Raw genomic sequence first — 25,655 nt, 5'->3', positions numbered from 1 at the left:
CAGAGCATTCCGATGACCTCCACGTGGCTAACCCCTTGGCCTCATTGTAGAACTGCCAGGCCAGGCAGGAAATACAAAGAAGTGGAAAGACTTTGGAATTGGACAGAGCTGATTTGAATCCTAACTTTGACTGTGTTCAAGTTGCTTAATTTCTCAATGCCTCAATTTTTATCATTTTTCAAAAGGGACTAAGACTACTCATCTTACAACTGTTGTGATAATCATCTGCCATAGCAGGTACATACACTTAGGCGTGTTAGCCTGTAAATGGCATGTTTCTCCTTAAAGTGATATTTTCTCCTCCGACTTGAAGATTTCAGCTTTTTGCTTTGCAAACCTAGCTGCCAGCTTAGTGACCATAGTGATGTGATGTTTGAGGAGGAAATGAATGGAGTGATAGTGTGATGGGCAAATGCAATGTTAATAAAAATGGTATCTATTAACAACTCTGGGAAGAAGCCAAAGAGAAACTCAGAAGGAACACAGATTTCTTCTCTCAAGCATTAAGCCAAGGCAGTCTTAACTGACAGATAGCAAACATCTATGTAATTTCTCCTGCCAGGTACTGGAGATTTAGCAGTAAATGGATGTCAGAGTCTCTGCTGTCAATGGTGGTAGAATTTTAGTAGAGAGAAAGGATGGTACATAAGTAAACAAGTAAAAATACAAAGGCTAATTTCAGATGGTGATAGGAATATAACAGGAGGAAGTGACTAGTGATTAGATATATTAGGCTCTAGCCAAGAAAACAGAAATCCCTGTAGGTATTTTAACAGAGAGAATTTAATAAAGGGAATTAGTTTCTCAGGTGATGGAAAATCTGAGAAAGCAAATTGAGCATGGTAAAGTACCATCCGGGCATGGTAAAGTAATCTAGAAATTAATAACAGCAGGAAGCTGTTACTGTCTTTTGGGTTGAAGGGAAAAAGGGAGGAGGTTGGATTATTAGAACTTAGAAGCTGGAACTAGAACTACTGCTCCATCTTGGGGTTTAAGGCTACAAGTCCAAGTCGTCCTCACCAGGGCCCATGTCCAGGAATATTTTTTGTGTGCCAAGCACAGCCATGACACTCACACACTCTCTTTGGATCACCAGTCCCTGCCAGGGTTCCTAGTGCCTTGTGAGTTGCTTCACTCTAGGAAAATATTAATCCCCTCCCCTCCCTCCTGCCTGAAGCTCTCTTTGGGGCTTCCTTGGAGACATCTGCCATTGACATTTTGAGTCAGAGCATCCTTTAGCCACAGAGCTTCTGTCTCGCACCTTGTGCTCTCTCTGAACCTGAGCTCGATTCTCTTCTTGGTTCCTAGGGAGGGCAGTGATGAGGGGTTCTTTTCAGCTGGGCCTCATTGACCTTCCTTATTTCGTGCTCTCAGTGCTCTCCTTCCAACTGGTGGTGACAAGCTCCTGAGTAAATAGGCAGAGGGACTAAATAGGGCCTCGTTTCACATTCAGAACGCGGGCCACATGGCCTACCTGCCAATGGGAAAAACAAAGGCGCTAGTTTGTGGCATTTTGCAATTAAAGGCAGCGGCGTCTGCTTCTGAGGCCATGGTGCATTTCTCAGGACACAGTCGCATGGCTTCATAAAATGCTCTTGAATTTGGATATCGTATTTTGTTCCAATCTGGGCGGAGGACAAAATGAGGCCCTGGCAGCCAATGTTTATGGCTTTCCCTATAAGCTTTCAGACAAAATTTGTATTGCATTTTGCTTGAGTTATGGTAGGACAGGACTGTAAACCTCGGACTGCCTTTTCAGATAAAATGGAAGCTTTGGCTACAATAAGGAAGAGAAGGTATAGCTTTAAATTTCTTGTAAATCAATTTTTGAGAGGTGTAAAGTACCTACATAAAAGATAAAAGAATAAACCAACCCACAATGAAAACAGAGCATATGAAAGTTTGCATTTATTTTAATTTCCTTTCCCACATCTGTAAATAAATCAGGATTTAAACTTTGCATTGGACGTCTCCTAAGTTTATGAGAATGTAAAATCTGAACCCCTAACTTCCACATCTGGTAGGCTGTGTGAGCTTAGCCTGGTGGAAGAGTATTGTCATGCTGCACAAGGCAGGTGCTCCCTGCTTACTGTGCTCCTGTTGCCAATCAATTCATGAGCAAATTCACCTGGAATTTAACATCCTGGTTTGGAGAAGGGGACATAAACCACCACCAAAAAAAAAAAAAAAAACAACTAATTTAAATTTCATCTGGAATTGTGCTTCTGCATTGCTTGTCAGTGTCAAAACACAAATTGCCCCTTGGTGACATCAACCGCTAAAACTTTCTTTTAGATGAGGCTAATTCTTCAAGATCATTTCTCCCTCTTCTGTCTTTTGATCAAAATCCTGCCCAACCTATATGGATACATTTTGGAGGCCTATATTATAAAAGGGAATTATAGCATGTGTGTGTTAACAGATTTGAGATAATTTTTAAAAAGTGTTGAGTTCTTCTTTTTCAATTAACACGTGTTTTCTTATGACCTTATGGATTTGTCTAAATCATGGTTTTGATGGCAGTTTAATATCACACACACAGCATGGTTTTAATCACTTATGTAATAATTTCCCTAATGACAGGTTTTTGGGTTGCTTCCAGGGTGTTGCCATTATACATCATGGTTGTGATGAACATACTTGCACATTAATCTCCTTCTTGTTCTCTCGACTATTTCCTTAGAACAAATTCCTAGGTGAATTCCTGGGATGGATATTTTTAAGGGTCTTAATGCCCAATTTCCTAACTGCTTTCTGAATGTTAGCTGTGTTCTCTGCACAGTTTGCCAGTTCCTTGGGGGGCAGAAACCATGTCTGTCTCGTCCCTGTGCTATCTTTACACGCCACAGTACTGGAAACATAATAAGTGAATAATAAATATATTTAGAGAAATAATTGGAGGGATGAATAGGTAATTATCCTCCTCCAGGAATAAATCTAACACGGGACTGGTCATGTTGATGACAGTTGAGGAGAACTTGCTTTCTGAACGCCTTCTTGGAGGAAGGATGCATCAGCCCCTATGTGGGCTGTATTTTTTTCGCAATCTCCTAATTACAATTTTGTTACCCTCGAGGAAAGGAGAGCTCACCAAGAACACCCCTGAACTGGCCAAAAAAATATTTAAATCAACAGAAAGATAAATTTTGCAGAATTTGTAATGGCTGCAGAAAAACATGAAACCAGGAGTCAGAGGCAATGGAATGGGATTTATTTGCAGTTTCCTCCTCTAGTGATGCGACATTGTAAACACCGCTGTCAGGTCCCATTTCTTCTTTCATTGGTTGGAAAACTGGCCTCCAGTGGTGGAGGCTTATTTTAGGACAAGAGAAAAAAAAAATCTCTGTCTGTTCTTGGCCTGATTTGCTGACCCAGGTTCCTGGTGGGCGGTCTTCACTTTGAAAAAGCTTGTTGGGTCTTCACTGTCTGTGAGTTTCCATTTGAAAGCAGCACATGCTAAGAAACACACATATACATGCATTTATACACACATACATGTTTAGGTATGTGTTATGTATTTTAACTAACAAAATAATACATGGCTGTTGTGACATATTAAAAGAAAGTAGAAACATAAATGATAAAAAGCATTTTGGGTTTTATAGACACACAAACATAAATATTTATACATTTATGTATGTATGTATAGAATCTTAAAATTTTACACAAATAGGATCATAAATGACATTTAATATTTTTCTGTACTTAACGACATACTGTGGGCATCTTTTCATGTATGTTCATAAATATCTATCTCATGTTTTTTACAGCTGCCTACTATTTCACTATAAAATGTTTATATAGTTTAATCTCCTATTGACCAACCTTTAGTGTGAAGTGAAATAATATACAGTAATAATAATAGCAGGTGAATAATAGCAGGTAAATATTGATTCAGCATTTCTGTGTGCCAGCAGTGTTCTAGGCACTTATATTTATTCACTCATTAATCCTTACAACAACCACAACAGCTATAATTGATATTTACATCCTACTTTATATGAGGACATTTGTGGCACAGAGAGGTTCAGCGACTTGCTCAAGGTTAGGAAGTGGCAGAGCCCGGATTCAAACCCAGGCCTCCAGCCCCACACATATGCTCTTAGGTTTGTTTGTTTGCAATTCTGAACGATGCTGCAGTGAATGTCCCATGTAGATACATCCTTGTGAATCCTCACTGGTATTTTGGAAGGAGAGATTTCTAGAAGTGGGAACCCTGAGCCTTAGCTTCGCCCTCATTTCAGTAGGAACTGTGGAGCTGCCTTAATGCCCAGGCAGACCTCACATCTAGGAGTGACAGAGAGAAGCGTAGATATCGAGTAACGAAGCATTACCGTGTCGCATTCAGTGGTGCAATGCCTGATCGGTAGGCTTGGTAGGCGTGCAACCTACTCTCTGTGGGGTGATTAACAATGCAGAGGACCATGATCCTCCGAGTTTGGGGCTTTGCAGGAGGAAGCAATGTTTTCCCTCTGGGAGGTCACTGACCAGCCCTAGGACTACTGGATCAGTGGCAAACGAGTCCCTTCCCACCCCGGGATGGTGTTTTGGGAAGATCCTGAGGAATGTGTTTGATGTAATTACAGGACTTTCGTTGTGCTGAGACCCAGGGCAGGAATGGTGTGGCCGGCGGGCGGTTTGTGGGGCAGTGGGTGAGACTGCATCGCGTTGATCTCGTTATGCATCAGAACTCGGTTTTATTCTTTTGCTTTCCTCTCATGCAGTGACGGAGAGTCGCGGGATCGTGGACAGCCTGCAGAGGTTTTCCTCGCTGCCAGCCTACCTCCCCACCCGCTTGCACATCTCCAATGCGGAGGAGTCCTTCTTCCTTAAAGAAGCCAACCAGGACCTGACCAGGAACTCCAGTCTGCAGGCCCGCGTGGAGCCCTTCTTCATCTACCGGGCCAGGAGCCCCCCAGCCATCAACGCCAGCTATGGCCCGTTTTCGGTGGAGAAGACCATCCCCCGGGAATTCCTGGTGATGTCTACGCCCTTTGGCAACATGGAGAAGTTTCCCTTCAACTGGAAATTGAAATCCCATATCCTCGACAGCTCCATCTACTCCAACAGACCCAAAGTGCAGACCTTGTTTTACGTCACTGGCATGGGCTGGGATGACAGTGACCCTGCGGAAGATCTGCCCTGCGTCAAGATGTTTGCTTTCCCAGAGGCTAGGGAAGTGGCCGCCAGCTGCCGGCTGCAAGGGGCCCCGGGGCTGTGTGTGGCTGAGCTGGAGCTGCTGCCCGAGTGGTTCAGCTCCGGCCTGGACCTGGAGCCCGAGGAGGAGATCCCGGCCCTGCTGGGGGGCACCGCCATGGAGCTGTTCTTCACGCTCTACCCGGCTGATGAGGCCGGCCAGTGTCCTCTGGAGGAGGAAGGCAAGTGGGAGAACAACATCCACTCGGGCCAGGAGAGCCCCCAGCAGATGTTCCCCACCCGGGAGAGGATTGGGAGCGTGGTGGTCTACCCAACGCAAGATGACCTGAAGTGGTCCCTGGTGAGCTTGGATGAGAATGTCGTCATCTCAGTACCTCTGAACCTAGTCCGGGAAGGGGACACTGCTACCTTTTTGGTCTCTCTGACCAGTGGCTCTGTGGCAGACCAGTTCACTCTTAGGTAAGAGGCTTTGTTGGGTTGGATGGGTTGGAAACAAACTCTTAGTAATCAAAGAGTTTTCAGTTAACAAAATGGGTGTTGATCATTCACTGAATATTGCCAAAGATAAATGCAGCTGGCCATACCTAATGTGGCGAAAACAGATGTTATTCAGTGACTACTGACAGTAGGGAGAGAGCTGAGCTCCGTCCTGGTGGGTGCAGGGACGATTTGAGTGTTTTAAAGGAGAATGAGGGAGGGGAAGGGGACACTCAGTAGAATCAGAGAAGTGAAATGGCACAAAGGTGGGGGGGATCAGCGCGATACAACGGGGCCGGCTGCATGTGCTCGCCGGCTGTTAGCAGAGTTAGGGTTTGATCCTCCCAGAGGCTGGGAGACAGAGGCCCTGTCTTTCTTGATGATTATATTTCAGAGGAATGGTCCTGGGAGAGAGATGCTTCTCAGTGGCAAGAAACACATATTTACAGTTACAAGTTTCAGTAAATGCTCTAGAAAGGGAGGTCAGGAGCCCAATCATCAGGAGTGTGTGGCTGGAGCAAACAGTAAATCCCCCTGGCCACGTTGTGCTTTCTCAGGCAGGCACTTTCAGGGGGCTGAGGTTGTCCTGTGCAACAGCCTTATGCTGCTAGTTTGGTCAAGTCCCCTGGTGCTGAGGTTTAGATGGTGTTGTCATGTGCTAAGAGTTCTGCAGTGTCCAGTGTAGTGAGAAACTCAAAACATGAAATAGCCATGCAAGATAATAGACCAGGGGCCAGAAAACGTTTTCTGGAAAGGGTCAGATGGTAAATAGGCACTGTGGGCCATTGTAGTCTCTCTGGTGACTACTCAAGTTGGCTGTTGTAGTATGAAGGCAGCCATAAATGAATGGGCATGGCTATGTTCCAATAAAACTTTATTGACAAAAACAGAGGGCCGAATTTGGCCCATAGGTCATAGTTTGCCAACCCCTGCAACAAGTGATCACGTCTGAGCTTGGGTAACAGAGACCACAAAGTCTGCAGGAATTCAGGGATGAGAGTGGCGTGTGCTGCGGTGGGTGGAGTTTTCCTATTGAGCTGGATCTTGAAGGATGAGTGGAATTTGGGGGCAGAGAAAGAATGGTTCAAAATTGGGGGAGTAGAGTCCAGTCAGGAGACTGAGACCACATGAATATATTAAAAGCAAGAATTTAATATAAAGAACCACTAACGAGGTATAAAGAAAATACTAAGTAGGTAATTGAAAAGGCAAGAAGGCAGTACCGAGGTATTAGGGAAGTAGCATCTCATAAATGTTAGAGCCTGGAAAAAGGGAAAAGAGCAAAGAATAAATATGACCTATGGGGACAGGGAGGGCACCAAGGAACCTGAAACTGAAAACTTTTCTCGTGGAGATGGCTGGATTTAAAGGAGGTCCCTAACACCAGGTAGCAAATTTACACGAATGATACATGCATTTATTCATATAAAAGATTCAAAGAATCCAAATAAACTGAATGTTTCACTTGAACCCTCCTTCCACATCCTAATCCTTTCCCAAGAAATAATGAGATTAAAAAAAAGTTCTAAGAGTATCCTTCTAGATTTAAAAAAATGTGCATTTACATACATATATGTTCATAAAGAAATATAGATTTGACTCTTGTTTTACATAAATGGCGAGATGGCCATGGACACATAAGACTAAGCTTATTGCTAATCTCTGGTGTGGTGAGAACTTTGTTGGATGAGAAGTTAGGGGACAGGGAAGGAAGATGATCTGGGGGTCAGGGAAACCATGGAGTCTGGCTGGGAAAAGCATTGCGGGCCAGGGGAAGGGCCCAGACAGCACTAGCTCACATTCACTGATGACCAAGGATGGTTCAGCTCATATTGTAAGTTCTTTACATTAATCAACTCACTAAACTCTGTCAACACACAACTCAAGGAGGCAAGTACTGTTATTTAGGTTATCTATTAAGCTTTATGTGATGGCCAGAGAATAACACATTGAAATTGTGGAAATCAATGAAGATCATCCAAATGAAGACAGAGGACATTTATTCAGAGCTTACTGTGGCAGGGGAGTTGGCCTCCATCGCTCGTGTTTGCGGAGACTCAAAGGCAAGCAGGGGACTGGGGAAAGGGAAGGTCCCAGGTGTGCTTGGGTTGCAGGCTTTGGCCCTGGGGAGCCGGAGGCAGGTTAACCAGAGGTGGGCTTCTTATGCGATGGGCTCAGGGAGCATGTCTGGCTTTCTCTGGTTGGCCCTAAGTTGGAAGCAGAGACAACGAAGAAAAGCTGGGAATCATGGACCAAGTCCTGACCCTTCTGGGCAGACTGCTGCAGAGGTGGTGGTTTGATTTCCCAGACTGGTTGCTGCAAGGTGGTGGGTCAGAGATCTATTGTCCATAGCTTGGCTATTGTCTGTTGTATTAAATATATTCAGTCTCTTAAAATACTTTTTTTTCGGCCTAGGGAAACGTGTTATCTCCCAACATAAGGGATTGATTGTCTGCTTTAGTCATGTCTCTTATGAATGAAATGTGACAAATTTCATTCCGGCTCAGACGAGGCCCCGGGTCAGAGCGGGAATGTGCACAAGATGTGCTAAGACCTAATTTCAGAGCCAGGGCCACGTGGGGAAGGGACAGATGTGTACCGTGTCCACGTGCCACGTTGCTATTTCAGACAGCGTGTTGTAGAGGGGCCAGTTTGAACAGCAGTTGAATTGGTTATTCTGCAATACTGAAATAGATTCCGTGAAACGTTAGCATCTAAATCTCACTGTACCTTGAAAAGCTTTCAGTAAAGGGTCATAAAGTGGGTTTGGAGGGGGCCAGGTCAGTGCCAGGCTGGGGTCAGCATAGATCTTTGTCACACTTACAAGAAAATTTGAAATATTATGAAAATTTCCTCTTTCCAAATATAGTATCTCTGAGGCCGAAACCAGAGTGCCTCGGTTTGAATCCTGGCTCTGCCACATACCAGCTGTGTCACATTGGGAAAGTGACTTAACCTTTCTGTGCCACAGTTTCCCTATCTGTAAATGGGGACAATTTATGCCCTAAGTGACTATTTATGAAGAGTCAACTTTATGGCTGGCCAGAAGCTCTCATTTAATTTGGAAGCCACTCCCTCCTTCTGGTTCCTCGGGCCATACGCCCAATAACCATGACTGAGTCTCCCAATTCTCTGACACCCCACAGCTGAGCTGTTGTCAAATCCTGGGGCTCTTCCTCTGAACTATCCAGGCTCTGTCTACCTCCAGCACTGTGACCCAGATCCAGCCAGCGTCCCCACTTGGCTGGACGCGTACAGGAGCCTCCTGACAGGGCTCCCCACCTCCACTTTTGCCCCTACAGTTGGGTCTTGAATAAAAGGCAAGATCCTGGTGTTGGTCTGCGAGGCTCTGCCTGCTCTGGCCCCATCACCTCCTTGAGCTCATCTCCCGTGACTGTCCCTCCCTCCCTCAGCAGCAGCCACGCTGACCTCTTGTTGGCCCCAGGCATGCTCTTACCTCAGGGCCTTTGCACTGGCTCAGAGAACCCACCCACACCTCCCTGCTGAACACGGCACCCCCACCCCTCTGCGCCCCCCACCCTGTTCTGGTTCATCATTTACATTCATGACATCAGGTAGCATTGTTTATTGTCTGCCTCTTCCTGCCAGCATGTGAGTTCTGTAAGGGCAGAATCCTGGATTCCTAAGGATCTAGAACAGTGTCTAGCACATCATAAGTGCTCAACAAATATTTGTTGAATGAATGAATGAATTCAAAAGTATTATAAGGCATTTGTTCCTAGATAAAGGGTATGAATTATCAAGATTGTATGACTTAAATAGATAAGAGTTTCGTAAATATTGATGATCAGGACACTAAGGGAATGCAATTCTGGCAAAAGTTCCCTCCTGCCTGTAACGTGAGAACTGATTCATCACTTCTAATCAAACGACGGGCTATGTCAGTGATCCCAAATATTAGTAATTCATACACCACCTTTGAGTTTTTCTGGTCATATCAGATACCACCATATGTCACCTTTATAAATTAAATCAATTGTGTGTACCTTCTGTGAAATTTTTATTTACTTTTTTCTTTAAATCAAGTCACTTTTTAAAACTCATATAAATGCAAAGGAAACCTACCATCTGCTACTATAAACAGGAACCAGTATCACTTGTTAATATGAAAGAGTATTATAAAAATAAGTTACAGGCTGGGCGCGGTGGCTCACACCTGTAATCCCAGCACTCTGGGAGGCCAAGGTGGGAGGAGTACTTGAGGTCATGAGTTCAAGACCAGCCTGAGCAAGAGCAAGACCCCATCTCTACTAAAAAATAGAAAAAATTAGCCAGGTGTGGTGCACGGCTGTAGTCCCAGCTACTTGGGAGGCTGAGGCAAGAGGATGGCTTCAGCCCAGGAATTTGAGGTTGCTGTGAGCTAGGCTGATGCCACAGCACTCTTGCCCAGGTGACAGAGTGAGACTCTGTCTCAAAAAAAAAAAATTACATAAAATAAATCACAACAAAAAAACAACACTATTAAGTTCTAAGTAGGTTCCATCACCTGACAAAGGCCATGGACCTGTGGCCTGCTCTCTGCATAAAGGAGGAAGAGCGTGGGCTATGGAGAGGCCAGGCCACACTGACACTTTCTCCTGGAAGTTGTCACAGGCTTAAAGGAGAACCTGGAGGGGACGTTTGTCTCCCTGTGTCACTTGATGTTATTTAAGGCCACGTCTGTGTATCACCAACACCATCTGCAGACCCAGGACCTGTGTCCAGCTGTGGGGAACTGGCTGATGTCGACTTTCTCATCCATGGGATGGAGAAGACATCCAGGCTCAGCTGCACCCCAGGCTGCTCCGCCCCCCTGTCAGCCTCAGTCTACCCCATCCCTGGGTTGGAGGCAGAAAACCTGATGACTGTTGGGTGGGTGCCCAGCTCCGTGTAGTTGCCATTGATTGTATAGATGTTTTGTGGTCACCTATTATGTGTCACACCCCTTTGGGACACCCTTTGCTTTTCTCTTCCCTCCCTCTCTCCCTTCTAGAGAAAGCACTTGTGCTCCCACCCCTCCTGAAGTTCACATTCTCAAGGGAGGGAGACAGTGAACACACAAATAAACAACAATATACACAGTTAACACCTGTGTGAAGTGCCATGAAGGAAACAAACAGGATGTAAGACATTTACATTTCATGTCACTTATTTTTAATTTTTTAAGTTTTTTGTTTTGGAATCATTTTAGACTTACAGAAAAGTTGCGAAAACTTCAGCTTCCCCTAATGCTAACATACAGTGCGAACATCAAAACCAGGACGCTAACATTGATATGTCTTTAACCCATCTACAGACATTACACACTGCCAGCTTTCCCAGTAAAATCCTTTTTCTTCTCCGGGATCCCACACAGCACAGTGTTACTGTATCTCCTTTGTTTCCTCAATTCCGTTCCGTAGTCTTATTATTATTATTTTGGTCTAAGACTTTATCACTTTTGAAGACCACTGGCCAGGTGTTTTGAGAATGTTCCTCAATTGGGGTTTGTCCAGTGTTTTCTCCTGATTGGACTGAGGATGCACGTATGTGGGCCAAACGCCAGGGAAGTGTCCCGTGCTCCTCAGTGTGTGATGTCAGGAGGTACCCGAGGCGTCTGCCCGGCTTCTCCACTGTCGGGTTGCTAGTTCCCACTTTGCACTTAGTAATCGTAACATCTAGGGAGATTCTTTGAGATTATTCCCATACCCTGTTTTGCTTCATCCTTTTGCCCATGAATTTTCGCACCCATTGATGATTCTTGCCTCGCATGCGGTAATTTCTAAATAAATGACTTAGAAGTGAGTGTTATGGAAGAATCTTGGCTCTTCCCAATCACTCCGTATTTGAATTCACATTGTGAGACAAAGCAGCAGACGTAAGAACCACGTTTGCTCATTTCTGCCTGCCAGCATAATTTCACAAAACTCCATGATGACGTGCAGCTCTCCGGAAGGATGCTTTAGAGACAAAACAGGATGGGCCCCGCGGCACCCACGTCCCTCGCCTGAGTCACTGTGGTCCTTAATAGACAGATGATCCTAATTCTTGCCTTTTCCCACACAGAAGACAGCATCTGATGGGCTTAGTGACTACACTTCTACCACCTGTGACCAGGTGTACTCTTACACCCAAACTTTGATACCAAAGCTCCACAACCTGTACTTAAACTGTAAACTAAAACACTGTTTCAACACCATCTGAAAAAACCTTTCTAAAAGACTCTTCCTGGACTAGAAGTCCTCAGTAAGACTCTAAATAAAACTGACTTTAATTCTTTAAAAACTTAATTTTTTTCTTTAGTGAACAATATAAAGATGAGAGCCCGTAGCAATTAGACATGACGTGAGACATCACTGGACTTGTTCTGCCTGCTGCTGAGATGAAGGAAGGTGGTCTGCGGCTCAGGTGTCTGGGATGCTTTGAGGAGACAGATGTGTTTGACCTGAAGTGTTAATTAGCAATGCACAGTGCAAGTCCCTGCACAAGTGGCGTGGGCAGGAACTGATGTCAGATCAAGGAGGTCGGTGCAGTTCATGGGGGTAAACCAGGCGGGCCTCCTGGAGGAGGAGGCGGCTGGGGAAGATGGGCAGGTTTGGGATCAATCAAAGGAAAATGGGAGAGGGCGTGTGGGTAGGGCGGTGTGATCACAGAATCTGGAGTGCTCAGGAAGCGCTCAAAGGCAAGTGTTCTAAGTGATTAGAATCAGAATCAGTGAGACTTGGGGTCACATCTCAACTCCCTTCCTCACTGGCTGAGTGACCTTGTGCCTGTTACGTCACCTCTCTGAGCCTTGCCTTCCTCTTCTGTGCAGTGAGAGCGGTAAGAGCACCTGCCTTCCTGGAAGGCTGTGAAGACCGAGTGGGATGACGAGGAAGGTGCCGGCAGCGCCCGGCAGCAATTTCACTGCGATGCTCGGTGCAGTCTCAGCAGCATCTAAGCAGACTCTGGAAGCTGCCTCCAGGATGCCTGGCAGGGACACACCCCGTGCCCAGCTCGTCCCTGGCAGCGGCTCCCACCTATTGTGAATCTGTCACACGCAGGGTCCCTACGAGATTCTTGTGTACGTTGTCATCTCTCATCCTCTCGGCAGCTCTGGAGATGACTGTTTCCTCTGTTCAGAGATGAAGAAACAGGCTCAGAAGTGCTTAGTAAGTTGCCCTAGGGTCACACAGCCAGAAAGTGACAGAACCAGGACTCCAACCCAGGTCAGCCCACTTCAAAGCCCATGCCCCTCTTGCAGTCCCCTAGTTTCAATGTTAATCATTTTATCTTAATGCTTAGTTTTTATACTTAAAAAGCCAGCATGCCGTTTGAGCATTCCTCAAGTGGCACCAAAAACCCAGGCTTTAGTAATTTCTTTTCCTAAATCAAACTCCAATCTCCCTCGAGGAAACTCTGCGTGGACACAGATGCTCTGAAATCTGCAATCGGGGAGCCCAGGTCAAGTCCAGAGCTTAGAGTTGAGATTTTGGTAGAGCTTGGAAGTGAAGGCAGGTGATTATTTCCCGAACAAACTGTAACCTGCACAGTGTGCTTAGCTAACGTGACTTCCAAATGTTGTCCGCTGTGTTTAGTGAGCATGTTTCCACTAGTTAGAACATGGTGCTTAACCCCAAATCTGCCTTGTTTTCTCTCCCCAACGTATTGGAGTCTGTGAGCTCCCAGGGAGGTCAGTAGGGAGCGAGTGTAAATTTCAGATGCTTCAGAGGAGTCTGGATACAAAAGGAGAATTTATACCTGCGCTGACGGCTTTATCTCAGGTCACAACTTTGGAAAACTGGAGTATACCTAGATGATGGTGGTGGCCAATAACTTGGTGGACACTTAGTTTGTACCAAGCCACACTTAGCTGTGTCGTGGCTTTAACCCTTGCAGTCACGGTAGGGGCCTGGAGGGATTGTCTTTCGCGTCAGTTTTCCAGGTGGAGAGACTGAGCCGGTGCCTCTGCTGGCCAGCACCTGCTCCCGGGACGAGGCATTTGCGGCAGGGCTACCTGTCTGCAGGTGGCTGGTGCATGACCTTGGTTGGCAACCAGCCTCAACACCCTCCATTCCTTCCCCTTCTCAGGGCTTCCCGGTCCCAGGGCACCATCTTTCTTACTGAAACACTCGTGGGTTGCAACTCCGTCACATCCATGGTTCTGAGCTCACAGTTCCTCAGTTATGTTCCCCTCGTGCCTATGCATTTTTTTCTTTTGGAGTCTATGCTAGTGATTTTATCTCACATGACCTACACCATTGGTTTCAAAAAAAAGAAACTCGAAGGGGTTTCATGTATGTCCTGGATAATATATTTTTTTATATTGTAGTAAAAATCACATAATGTGAAATCTACTCTATTAGCACATTTTAAAGCATACAGTAGTGTTAACTAGATGCACATTACTGTACAGCAGATCTCTAGAACTCGTTCATCTTGCAGGACTGAAACTCTGTACATTGTACAGCAACTCCCCGTTTCCCCTGCCCCCCAGCCCCGGCACACCCCATTCTGCTCTCTACTGCTACGAGTTTGACTTTTGTAAACACCTCATCCAAGAGGAACCATGCAGGATTTGTCCTTTTATGATTGGCTTATTTGCTTATTTAAAGTCCTTTAAAATCTTTTTTTCTGGCAATTCTAACATTGGTGGCATCTTAGGGTTGGTTTCAGCTGATTGTCTTTTCACTCTTGAATGGGCTTTATTGCTTGAAATCTTCATAATTTGGGCAATTTTGGATGTATCTTTGACGTTATGAATCTTTCTTGGATTATAAATCCAATCTCAGTACAGATCTTTTATCTTTAGTTGAGATGCTTTGAGACTGATCTGCATATACCATGGTTCAAAGGTTCAACTGGGGATATTGACAGGCAGAATTTGAGCATTGTCTCTCTCTTTCTCTTTCTCTTCGTCATTCTCTCATCTCTCTTTAGCTGCCATCTGGGACTCTGTCTTGTGGTTCCCTACCCCCTACCCTCAACTGCATTTTTTCCACCGGTGGTGCTTCTTCCGTCCCCTACAATGATTACTGCATTATCTTCCAGGCTAAATGGAGCAAGAATGGGGGAAATCCTTCCTTAGAGTGGTCCTCCTCTGAGCGTGGACTCCCTACTGTGATCTGCCTGTTTCTGTTTATTCTACAGTGCTTTCGGACAGTGATTTGAACTGCTAGAGTTTGCAGATGTTATCTGTAGGAGAGCTAGTCCCGTAGGATCTCACTTAGCCATCACCAGAAACAAATTTGGTCCATTTACATTTAATGTAATTGTTGATATGGTTGGAATTAGGTCTACTATTTGTTTTCTATGTCTTGCATCTTATTTTTGTTCCTGTATTCCCTCTTTCTTTATTTCCCTGGTGTTAATCAAATGTATTTTAGTATTTTATTCTATTTTAATCTCTTGGCTTTTTAGCTATTTCTCTTTGCATTTTTAAGTGATTGCTCTAGGGATCATAATAATGTATCTTTAACTGTATCACCATCTAATTAGAATTAATATTTTATTACTCTAGGTAAAATCTGGTTATTTTGCAATAGTATAGTGCCACTCTCCCCATTCTTTGTGCTATTGTTATAATTATACCTCTACGTGTTATATCTTGACACTTTAAAAATTGCAGTTATTTTGATGAATGTCTCTCAGTTTGGGTCTGTCTGCTGTGTCCTCACTCTTAGATTCAGGTTATGCATCTGCTGCATGAATGCCACGGAAATGAGCTTGCACTTTCATCGCATCCTGTTAGGTGGTGCGTGATTTTAATTTGTCTCATTCCTGTTGATGTTCACTTCAGTTACATAATTAAGGTGGTATCTGCCAGCATTTTCCATTATGAAGTTGCTGTTTTTCTCTTTGTAGTTAGTAAGAATTTTGTGCAGAGTTACTATGACATTATATAAACACTCCATTCCTCACCAAATTTTCAACTTATTCACTTGGTTAATTTACATTTGTATGGAGTCATGATTTCCTTTTCTTGCATGGATTTGCCCAGTGGGAGGCAGCAGTGAAAGGCTGGAGGGTGGGAAAGAGCAGAGAAAGCAGGTGATTACTTCCCTCCTATTCTGCTTCCGGATACGTCTCCATCAGAGGCTGCGTCTCCTCTGCAGCCCCGGCTCCTGCGGGGTGTGTGCTCCTCAGGAGTAGACCCTGCAAGGAACTGAGCTCCCACTGGGTGGCCCCAGGTCCTGGACTTTTAGGTAACAACATCCTCTCCCTGTGTCTTGACTGCAAATCCAAATTTAGGCGTGTCTGGCAGTTTGATAATAATAATCGAAGCCTTGGAAAGGATGATTTTTTTTTTCAGTAAAAATCACGAGAAGAAAAAAGAGCTTATAAATGAGTCCCGAAGGACTCCAACGTTTAATAGGTTGATAAATGACAAAGGTGAGTCCTCAGAACAGCCAGAGAAGTAGCAGAAAGACAAAGAGACTATGACGTGACACAAGCCAAGAGAGGAGACTGTTTGAAAACAAGGGAAGGTCAACAGTGTGGGATGCTGATGAGAGGTCAAGCAAGGGAAGTGAAAATTATTCTCTGCATTTTACCTATGGAGGCCATTGGTGACTTTAGTAAGATGTTTAATGGACTCCTGAGAGTAAAAGCCAGATTGAAGGGGTTTGGGGAAAAGTGACCTGTGAAGTTAATCCGTGTTAGGGGTTAAGGTCAGCTGCACGGAGTGAGAACCCCAAGAACACTGGTCTCACCAAGACAGGGATATATTTCAGGAAAGGCAAGAAAGCCCACAGGTAGGACTTGGTTTGGTGGATCAAGGATGTCAGAGCATCAAGGAAGTTATGATTCTCTTGGCCTTTCCCTCATTGTCACAAAGATGGTGGTCGTCACGTCTATATTTCATTCAGAAGGAAGAAGGGAAGGAGAGAGGGGCAAAAAACCTTGTGCATCTGCATCTGCCCTTCTTTAGGGAGCATTCCCAGAGGTGTCAATCAGCATCTTTTGACTGTCACTCAATGGCCAGAACTGTTCTCATAACCAAGCCCACCCGTAGTGAGGTAGGGAATTGTAGGTATTTAACTGGGCTTTTGTCCCCTGTCCTCCAAGTCAGGGTTTTATCAACAGGGAAGAAATGGAAAATGGATTCTGGGTGAGCAGTTAGTATTGCTGGGCACATGATTTGATGGAAACAGGGAAGGCAACAGCTTTCAGTGTCGTTCTAGTGTTTGTCAGGGAAGAGGAGGGGAGGATATACTGGGGACCTGGGATGTCCAGGGGATTCTTTTCCCTGAAAGCTGAGGGAAGCTCTTGCATGTTTAAATGCTGAAGTGAAGCTCAGCGTCCCCATAATAATGTGGGGCTGTTTCTCAGGGGTCTAAAAACACTCCGCTGTGTAACTGTGGGTTTCCAAAACACAATTACGCAGCCATCTTGCTTTTACTACTCACTTTGGAGTGGTAGGGAGTTTTATTTAAAAGAAAAACAAGTAATTGTGTGCACAGTAGATCTGTTGCATATAAGTAGTTTACGTGGAGCCAGTTTAGTTTTACCTCTTAAACATTATGTAGTTGCCCACCAATGACCTGTGCAGTAATTTTAGGAAAATTCATTGGGATAGTACTTGCACTAACAAGAAATGCAAATTCCACTCTGTGATCTTTTCATCTTGACTAGTGGGATGTTGTTTGGTGAGAATTTCATCAGATTTTATTTTAATACAATAAAAGTGCCGCATACCACTTATCTCTGTTAGTTTCATTAAAAATGAAAATATGGTCTCTACCTCCAATATGCTGAGGTTGACTCATTCACTGTCATTTAGGCAGAAGATTTCAGAAAAAAAGATCACTTAAAACCAGGAAAGAAGATGATAATGAATTGTGTAATCTACATTTTAAGGTTAGATATAATTTTTAATTGCATTTCGTCCTATCTGGGTGGTCTGAATCCACAAAACTTTCTGTAAGAAACTCAACGTGCGCTCCCCTATCTCAGCATATTATAATTAACTGAATTTGTGTCAATCTCTTTGATCATGAGCTTCTTGCAGACAGGGACTGCTGACTTGGCGGAGTCTGTGTCCCCAGCTAGGACTGGCAGTCTGTTAGAGCTCATAAAGTATCCCCTGAGTTGAATTAAATTTGAAACCCAGAATAAGAAAACTTGCCACTTACCTCCAGGGTCCCGAATAATGATTTTTCTTCACTTACGGCAATGCAGTTGCACCTGGTACTTAATAAATATATTGGCGGTTTCCCTCTCAAAGGGAAATCAAAACCTTTTCCAGCTCTTGCGTCCTGTTGGGTTTAGCCAAAGGAGCTTTTTGCCTGCCCTTGGGGTTGCAATGTCAGAATCAATGTTGAGAGATGTTTTTCCTGAGGAAAGGAGTAGAAATAAAGACGCCCATTTTGCACTGGTTAGCATCGCCGTTGGTGATACTTTATGCAAAGTATTTGAAATCCTGATTGGATCAAAAGGAGAAAGGCGGGTGAGAAGTAAAAAGACACCTTTCCTGCTGTAAATTTGCAGTGATCTTGACCGTGACCTGAGGGGGCAGGAGTGAACTGAGCAAAAGGCCAAGCCGGATGTTCCTGGAGCGCCACTCACCTCTCTGACATGTCATCTCCCACCATGTTCCAGCAGCACAGCCACGTTCTCTGGGCTCCTGGAACCCACCAAGCTTGCCCTGGTCTCAGGGCATTTCCCTGGTTCTCCCTGTCTGGAATGCCCGTTCCTCACACCCCTGCAGGGCTGGCCCCTCCGAGCCATTCCAGTCTCACTTAGAATGTCCCCTTTTCAGGGAAACCTTTCCTGACCATCCCTAAGTGGTCCCCATCCCAGTCCTGCTCTAGCTGGTTTCCTTCAGAGCACTCGTCACCGCCTGAAATAGACAGTTATTTATTTGTTCACTTATTGTTGTCTGTTTCCCCCACATTAGCATGTCAGCTCCACGCAGGCAGGGACGTGTGTCCCCAGCGTCAAGAACTATGTCTGGTTTATGGTTGGGACTTGGTAAATGGGGAGCACACACTTTTACATCCTAGATACAGCGGTTAACTTATGCGGCTTGATGCCTGTCATGGGCTGAACTGTGTCCCCCCAGATTCTCATGCTGAAGGCCTAACCCCTGGTACCTGGGGAATGTGGCTGTCCTGGGATATAGGGCCTTTAAAGAGGGAATTAAGTTGAAGTGCGGTCATCAGTGTGGGACTTAATCCAGTGTCTTATAAGAAGTGAAAGACTGAGAAGGCACAGGAAGCCACGGTGAGAGGCCACAGGAGAAACCAACTCTGCCAACACCTTCATCTTGGACTTTTGGGCTCCAGAACTGTGAGAAAATAAGTTTCTGCCGGGAAGCCACCCAGTCTGTGTGGCAGGCCTGGGAAATTAGCACAGTACCCTACAGTATGGAAAGTAATGAAATAGACTTTGGTGCGATTTGCTATGAATTCAGAATTTTCTTAATTTCCCTTGTCCTTGTCTTCCCCTCATAACTCCTGTGTTTTCTGTTCCGTTCCAGCATCAGTCTGAGACTTTCAGGAACACAGGTTCTTATTTTTGGAGTGCACTGGGGTGTTGGTGCCACTGCTTGGCAGATGTAGGATGCACAAGAGTCTTGCTTTGGATTTTGGATTCCTCTTTAGGGGTTTTCTTTCGGGATCAGAGGTATAGAAAATAGTGTTAGTGCAAGAGGAAAGGTGTGACCCACACCTGCTGCCTTTCTGAGGTCCTCTCTCCGGAGGCTCATCCTTCTTAGATCTGAGATGACTTTTCCACTTAAATTCTCCTAGGGCACAGGAGATTCTCCAGTACCTGGGTTCTCACGAGAGTCTGTACAGTGCAGCTTTCAACTCAGCTCACCCACTAACACATTTTCCCCCCTTGTTTAGATATAGAGAGTGGCTGATTTTAACTAGTCATTAGCCAGTTCTTTGAGGCCTAGATGTTTCCTGCCAGGGTTCAGTTTGAAGCAGGGTGCTCGCAGAGGGAGATCTCTTTGGGGCTTCTCCGGGGGGTTTAAGCCAAGTCTTCCCAATGCATTTTCCATTGCAGAGACCCCCCCTCCACATCCCTTTCTTTCTTGCCTAGACTTACTTCTTCTTGGCAACTTTGTATGTTGATCAACTCGTATCCCTTGGTGCTCACTAGCTAATTGCAATTATGTGCTGTTAAAGAAAATGGATAGCAAAAAGAGACCATTTGTGGCTCGCATGAGAAATGAGAAAGGGTGGTTATTTCCAGCGCTGCATACAGAAAAAAACTCCATTTTGGTGGCTTCATGTTGCAGAAAAATGTTAAGAGTTGAATTTCATTTTGTAGCAGGGCTGGATTGCACCGCTGAAATCCGTAAGATCAGATATAACATTTCCATCACTGAGCAGGTTAATAAAGCCCCTAATAGGATTTGCTGACCATAGAACCACAGACCAAGTCACAGAAAGGTTTTATTTATTTGCCATCTGTATGTAAATTTTGCTATTATGGAAATAGTGTCAGAAATTGTACTGCCACCAGATAGCACACAATGTACTATAATATTTGAGCTAAGATACCAAAAAAAAAAAAAGCCACCTCTGTGTGTGTATGTGCATAGGAATAATCCAGCTCATTGTTGCTGTCTGTAAGAAACTCTATCTCAGACTTGGAGTCTAACCTGTGACCACGGTGGTCGGGCTCATTTAAATATGCAATAGTCACACAAAGACTAGGAGACGGGGGACACATTTTCAAGGGAAAAGAAGTGACCAGGCCTTGCCTTTTTACTGGCTTTCAGGGTCCAGTGCCAATCTGTTCTTTAGCAACTCCCCATGTGACTTGAAAGAGGTACATTCCGTTGCTAAAGGACGAATATTTTTGGAGTTAATTATAGCTAGTCATGGAGGAGAGGAACACCCTTCTTCGCTTTTCATCTTGAAAGAAACTGGGCTGACGTGAAGAAATTATATCAGAACTCAGACTGTGTTACATAATTAGTGTCCTGGGTGGGTGAGTGAGTGGCTTATGCTGTCGCTGGTGGCTGCCGACTGTCTTTGAGGAGCACACTCTGTAACACCTGGGAAGAAAGTTTGACTTGCCACAGCTGTGTTTCCATGGTAACGTGGTGGCATTGCGAGAAGGTGGTAGACTTGCTTTGGAGAGACCCACACATAAGCTAAATTACCTGCTGCGTTCCCCTGGGTTCTTGATTTTGTTCCTTCACCCTCCATCCTGAAGTTTCTGGGTTCTAGAATGACTTTTGCCTTTAAATCGTCTTAGAGACCACCTAAAAATCAGTCTGCCCCCCAGGGTGACTGTAGGTATTCAGGTGTCAAATGCTGTAGGTGCTTACATAACACTGAATTACCTGAGTAAGAGCTGATTCCCTCGGCATCCTTCCTATCCTGGTGAAGGCGGGGAGGCAAGCTGTCTGACGCGCCAGTCTCCTGCATCCTCCTCGCCACGTGCTCATCTCCTTGCCTGTTGCTTTGTCTTTGTTTTAGGCAGTGGGAGCCCACCCCCCCAGGCTGGTAGCCTTTGGCAGGGAGCAGTCTGGCAAGCATTCAGTAGCATTGTTCTGTTTTTAGTGTACTTACTTTAGGGTTTTCTTCTCTTTGTGGAAAGTGACATTGCTTTTTTCATTTCAAGTGCTGACCTATTGCTTCCTCCCCAGATAAATGTGTGTCATGAGCAGATTTAAAGGAGAATAGTAAGTAATAATACAGATGGTACCCAGAATAAGGCAAAATAGGGGGCAGGGTACAGGGTGTCAGGGCACTGGGAACGTGGGTTGACAGCATGTGCACTCTCGAGTGAGGCGCGAGGCCAGCCCCAGGCGCGGCCGCACGTGGCCTTGTTTCTTGAGGAACAGCGGGGCCGTTGGTGAAGCAGCCATTCACGTTCTTCACCCAGAAGCTGTCTGGGTTGGGGGCTATTTAGACTCGTCCTGTCCTAGTTTTCTCATCTCTAAAATGGGATAATAACCACTTCCTAAAGGGATATGTGGTGAGTCTAGACAGAATCACCTGCAGGGGTGAAGCTCCCAGGTTGAGAGAGGGGTTCAAAGACAGCGGGTTTGTCCCCCACCCCTTCCCCCGCTGAGGGCTGAGGCCACTCTGGGAAGGCCGTCGTCCGATGGGGGAGCTGAGTGGGCCACGCAGGGACAACAGGATTCCATTGGCATCCGAGCCAACACCCACAGCTACATCAAAATGATCTGAAAGCAAAATCCATGTAAAATAAATGCCTGCTCTAAATGTGGGAAGGGGAGGATAAAACTGAACAACCAGCTTTCCAAGTCACCCCGCACCCCTGTGGTTTCTCCGGGTGCTCTGGGGACTGCAGGCAGCAGAATCTCTCCGGGGGAGAAGGGGAGGCTGGTAAGATGCAGATGCCTCGGCTGTTCCAGACCCACGGAGTGAGGCTCACTGAGGGTAGGGCCGGCGGTCTGCAATTCTCCAGCACACACTCAGGTCTGCAAACTGCTGTGTGTGCCGTCTTCGAGGTTGGGTGCACCTGCTCAGGTGTGTAGGTGGGGAAGACACAGGATATCCTCCTGGGGGCTCATCTACTTCAGGCTACGGGGAGCTGCCCCGGGGATGTAAACTGGAGAGCGTTCCCAGAGCTGGGCTGGTACAGGAGGGGGTTTATCCTGAAGGTTTATCCCGAAGGGGCAGCTGAAGCATAGGGAGATCCAGGGAGGAAGCCAAGGTCGGAGGTCAGGAAAGTGTGGGTGGGGGGACCTTGAGGATAGAGTGAGGTCAGGTTCAGAATTCCTAAATCCTGGGCATGTCTCACGTGTGCTTTATGCCTCAGTCTCCCCTTCTACAACATGAGGGTTAAGGAAGTGCCTCCCTCAGAGTGCTGTTGTGAGCAATAAACAGGTCAATATGTGTTAACATGTGTAAATGGCTTAGAGTGGAGCCTGGCACATGGCTCTAATTATTAATATCTTCCTGTTATTATAATTTTCATTCCACTTATACAGGCCTGATGTATCTCATGGGACCTCTGAATGTTCTTAAAGGGCCCTCATGGAGTTAGATCCCTCAGGGAGGTGGAATGAATCATTTTCATGAAAGAGCGTCTCTTTAAAGAGCTGTTAACTCTGCTGCTTACTGTGGGTTTCAATGAGCAACTATCCTTTGAGTTCCCACAACCCAGCTAGTGTTTTAGAAAATACCAACAAGTCTTGGATAAGGTCCTTACCCCCAAAAGATCTTAAGTTCTTTTGGGGAGGCAGCACACACATGCAAACAGATGGATAACAAAGCAAGGCTCCATGCGATGAGGGCTTTAGGAATGTTTTGAAAGGTAGGCGTTGAAAAGAGGAAATGTTGCTTGATCTTGGCAGTTAAAGGTCAGTTAAATGAGGACATGAGAATAGGAGGGGAGAAGGCATTCTCCATCTGAACGCTGAGTGTGGAGGGTGGAGTCGCCTATCTCTGAGCCTCATTTGCTCATATGTGAAATGGGTGCTAGAACTTCCTGTTAGTGTTGCTGGAGGTTTAAAGGAGGTCACGTGTCCATGGCTACCACCCTAGTCTCTGGCATCTGGTAGATCCCCTGCAGAGCACCTTTATGTAATCGCCTTGCCTATCCTGGGAAGAATGCAGCAGGTTGCATGTGGATCTGCTTACCAAGCCTTCGTTTTAAGGGTAAGGACCAGCCTGTTGAGAGTTTAATTGAAGATTTCCTGCCTGTGGTAGGCAGAATAATGACCCCCCAAAGATGTCCACATCTTAATCCGCAGAACCTGTGGGCAGGTTGTGCTACATGGCAAGGGGGAGTTAAGGTCTTAATCAGCTGCCCTTGAGATAAGGAGGTCATCCCGGTTATCCAGGACGGCCCCGTGCGATCACAGGGTCTTCGGTGGGCAGGAGGCAGAAGTTCAGAGTGGAGGCAGAGTTGAATTCTGCAGTGCCGGCTTCGAAGGTAGAGGAAGGAAACGCAAGCCGAGGATGCAGGTAGCCTCTAGAAGCTGAAAAACAAACACCACCACCAACAACAAAAGCAAAAAAGCCCACCCAAAACCCCCAATAAACCAAAAGCAGATGTTCTCCTTGACCCTCCTGAAGGAACATGGCCCTGCTAAAACCTAAATTTTAGCCCATCTTGGATTTTTGAATTCCAGAAGGATAAGATAATTGTGCTGTTTTAAGCCACTAAGTTTGTGGTAATTTGTAACAGCAGCAGTTGGAAGCGAATAGAGTGCCTTAACCAATTAATTCAGAAAATAGATGGATGGTGTTGTCCTCGAGCAGAGCCCATCGCGAAAGGGAGACGACTAAAAGTGCACTCAGTTGCCAGGACATTATTCACCATGTGGAATGAACCTCCTGGCTCCAGAGACAACTTTCCATCATGAGCGCAGCAAGGACATTTACAGGTGCAGCTGGGACGGGACGAGAGGTGTGAGACGGGGAGTTTTAAGAGATGAGGACATTTCATCACATTAAAGGTAGAGCTTTTGAACTCCTGTTTTGCTCCCATCTTCCTGGTTCAAGATTTATCTCCAACTTGGAAAGGAGACCATTCCATGGCACGGAAAAAAATAATGGAACTTAGGATGGGTATATTTATTTCTCAGGGTTGCTGTAACTAATGGCCACAAACTTGGTGGCTTAATACAACAGAAATTTGTTCTCTCACAGTTTTGGAGACCAGAAGTCTTGAAACCAGGGTGTGGGCAGAATTGGTTCCTTCCGAGGATTCTGGGGGGAATTTGTTCCATGCCTCTCTGGTTGCTTCTGGTGGTGGCCAGAAATTCTTGGCATTTCTTGGACTGTAGCTGCGTAAGCCCCGTCTCTGCCTCTGTCCTCATGTGGTCTTCGCTCCTGCGTGTCTCTTTGTGTCTTCTCCTTTTCTGTGTCTTACAAGTCACACTGGCCATTGGATTCAGGGCCCAGGCTAGCCCAGGATGACTTCGTCTTGAGATACTTACCTTCATTACATGAGCAAAGACCCTTTGTCTGAATAGGGTCATAGTCACAGGTTCTGGGTGGACGTATCTTTTAGGGCCACCATCCAGTGAGGGCCATGGACGGTGAGCAAGGTGAGTCCACCCTTCCAGCCTCAGATGAATCATCTCCCAGGGCACTGAGGGGTTCGTGGACAGATCCCAAGCACTGTGATTGGAGTAGGGCATGTGCTGGTGCCCGGGTCTCGCCGTCACACCCATGGGTTGCTCTTGCCTGCCCTGTCTGTGTCAGAGGAGCTGACCCTGAGGGTTCTGTGGTTCCCAGGTTCCCTCAGCTGGCGTCAGCCAATGGGGCACCAGTAGCCAGGGCACCCCCTCTCCTCCTGCCTGTGGCGTCTATGGTACAGCCACATTTCTCTTGCTCGAGGAGCCCTTGGGGGTCCTATTGTCCTTTGAGTGACCCTGGTCCCTGGCTCTGAGAACATTACTTTCTCCTTCTGTCCTTCTGGCCTAGGGTTCACGTAGCTAATCTTGGTTGGGCTTCTCAGATGCACATAACTGTGTAGCCCCCTCCCTGGATTAAATGTCCTCTGTGTTAAATGCTCAGTGTTGTTTCTGTCCTCCTGGCCAGATTCTTACTGGTATAAGAGATACGGAGAGAGAAAGGAAGACAATGATTTGATATGTCACCTTCACTGCTAAGCACATTGTGTGTGTAAAACCGGGTTGGCTTTGACTCCGTCCGGGCTCAGGGGAATTGCAGGTAGCTTCTCTTTAGCCCCTTGTGGAAGAGACGTTGGGGGTTTTATATTCCATGCACCTTCCAACCTGTAGGGGGTCCAAGGCCTCTCTCTCTCTTTCCATTCAAGACACTGCATGATGCACCCGTGCGTGCGAGATGTGCATGTAGACCCAAAGCAGACTCCAGACCAGGGAGTTGGGGCCCTGGCAGTTTATCTGGGAGGTGATGCCAGAAGTGGGGTGGGGGAAAATGAAACCAGGAAAGAAGAGAAGCTGATAAAGGGTCCCTGTGACGTCATCCCACTGGGGTGCTCTCTCAGAACTGTCTACAAGGTGCCTCAGAATTGTCCCACAGCAATATGGGGAGGCTGGAGCTTGTATCTACTGACCTCCATCCCAGTTGGTTGAAGGTTAAATTGGGGGAGATAACTTGGAGAAAACAGCAGAGGTCAAGAACGCTTTGGCG

General features: G+C 45.9%; 1 protein-coding gene across 1 annotated transcript in view; it reads left to right on the top strand.

The window, feature by feature from the left end:
* The first annotated feature begins 4,617 nt into the window (after positions 1 to 4,617).
* The window catches only part of TMEM132B (transmembrane protein 132B), a 162,711-nt gene continuing 141,673 nt past the window's right edge, over positions 4,618 to 25,655 (top strand). Inside the window, exons 1-2 of the mRNA XM_012663400.1 lie at positions 4,618 to 4,636; positions 4,725 to 5,616. Coding sequence (XP_012518854.1) covers positions 4,618 to 4,636; positions 4,725 to 5,616 — 911 coding nt within the window. The remainder of the gene's footprint in view (positions 4,637 to 4,724; positions 5,617 to 25,655) is intronic.

Source organism: Propithecus coquereli, unplaced genomic scaffold, assembly GCF_000956105.1.
Source record: "Propithecus coquereli isolate 6110/MARCELLA unplaced genomic scaffold, Pcoq_1.0 Scaffold81, whole genome shotgun sequence".
Taxonomy (NCBI): Eukaryota; Metazoa; Chordata; class Mammalia; order Primates; family Indriidae; genus Propithecus; species Propithecus coquereli.
This window is presented reverse-complemented; position numbering and strand designations above follow the sequence as displayed.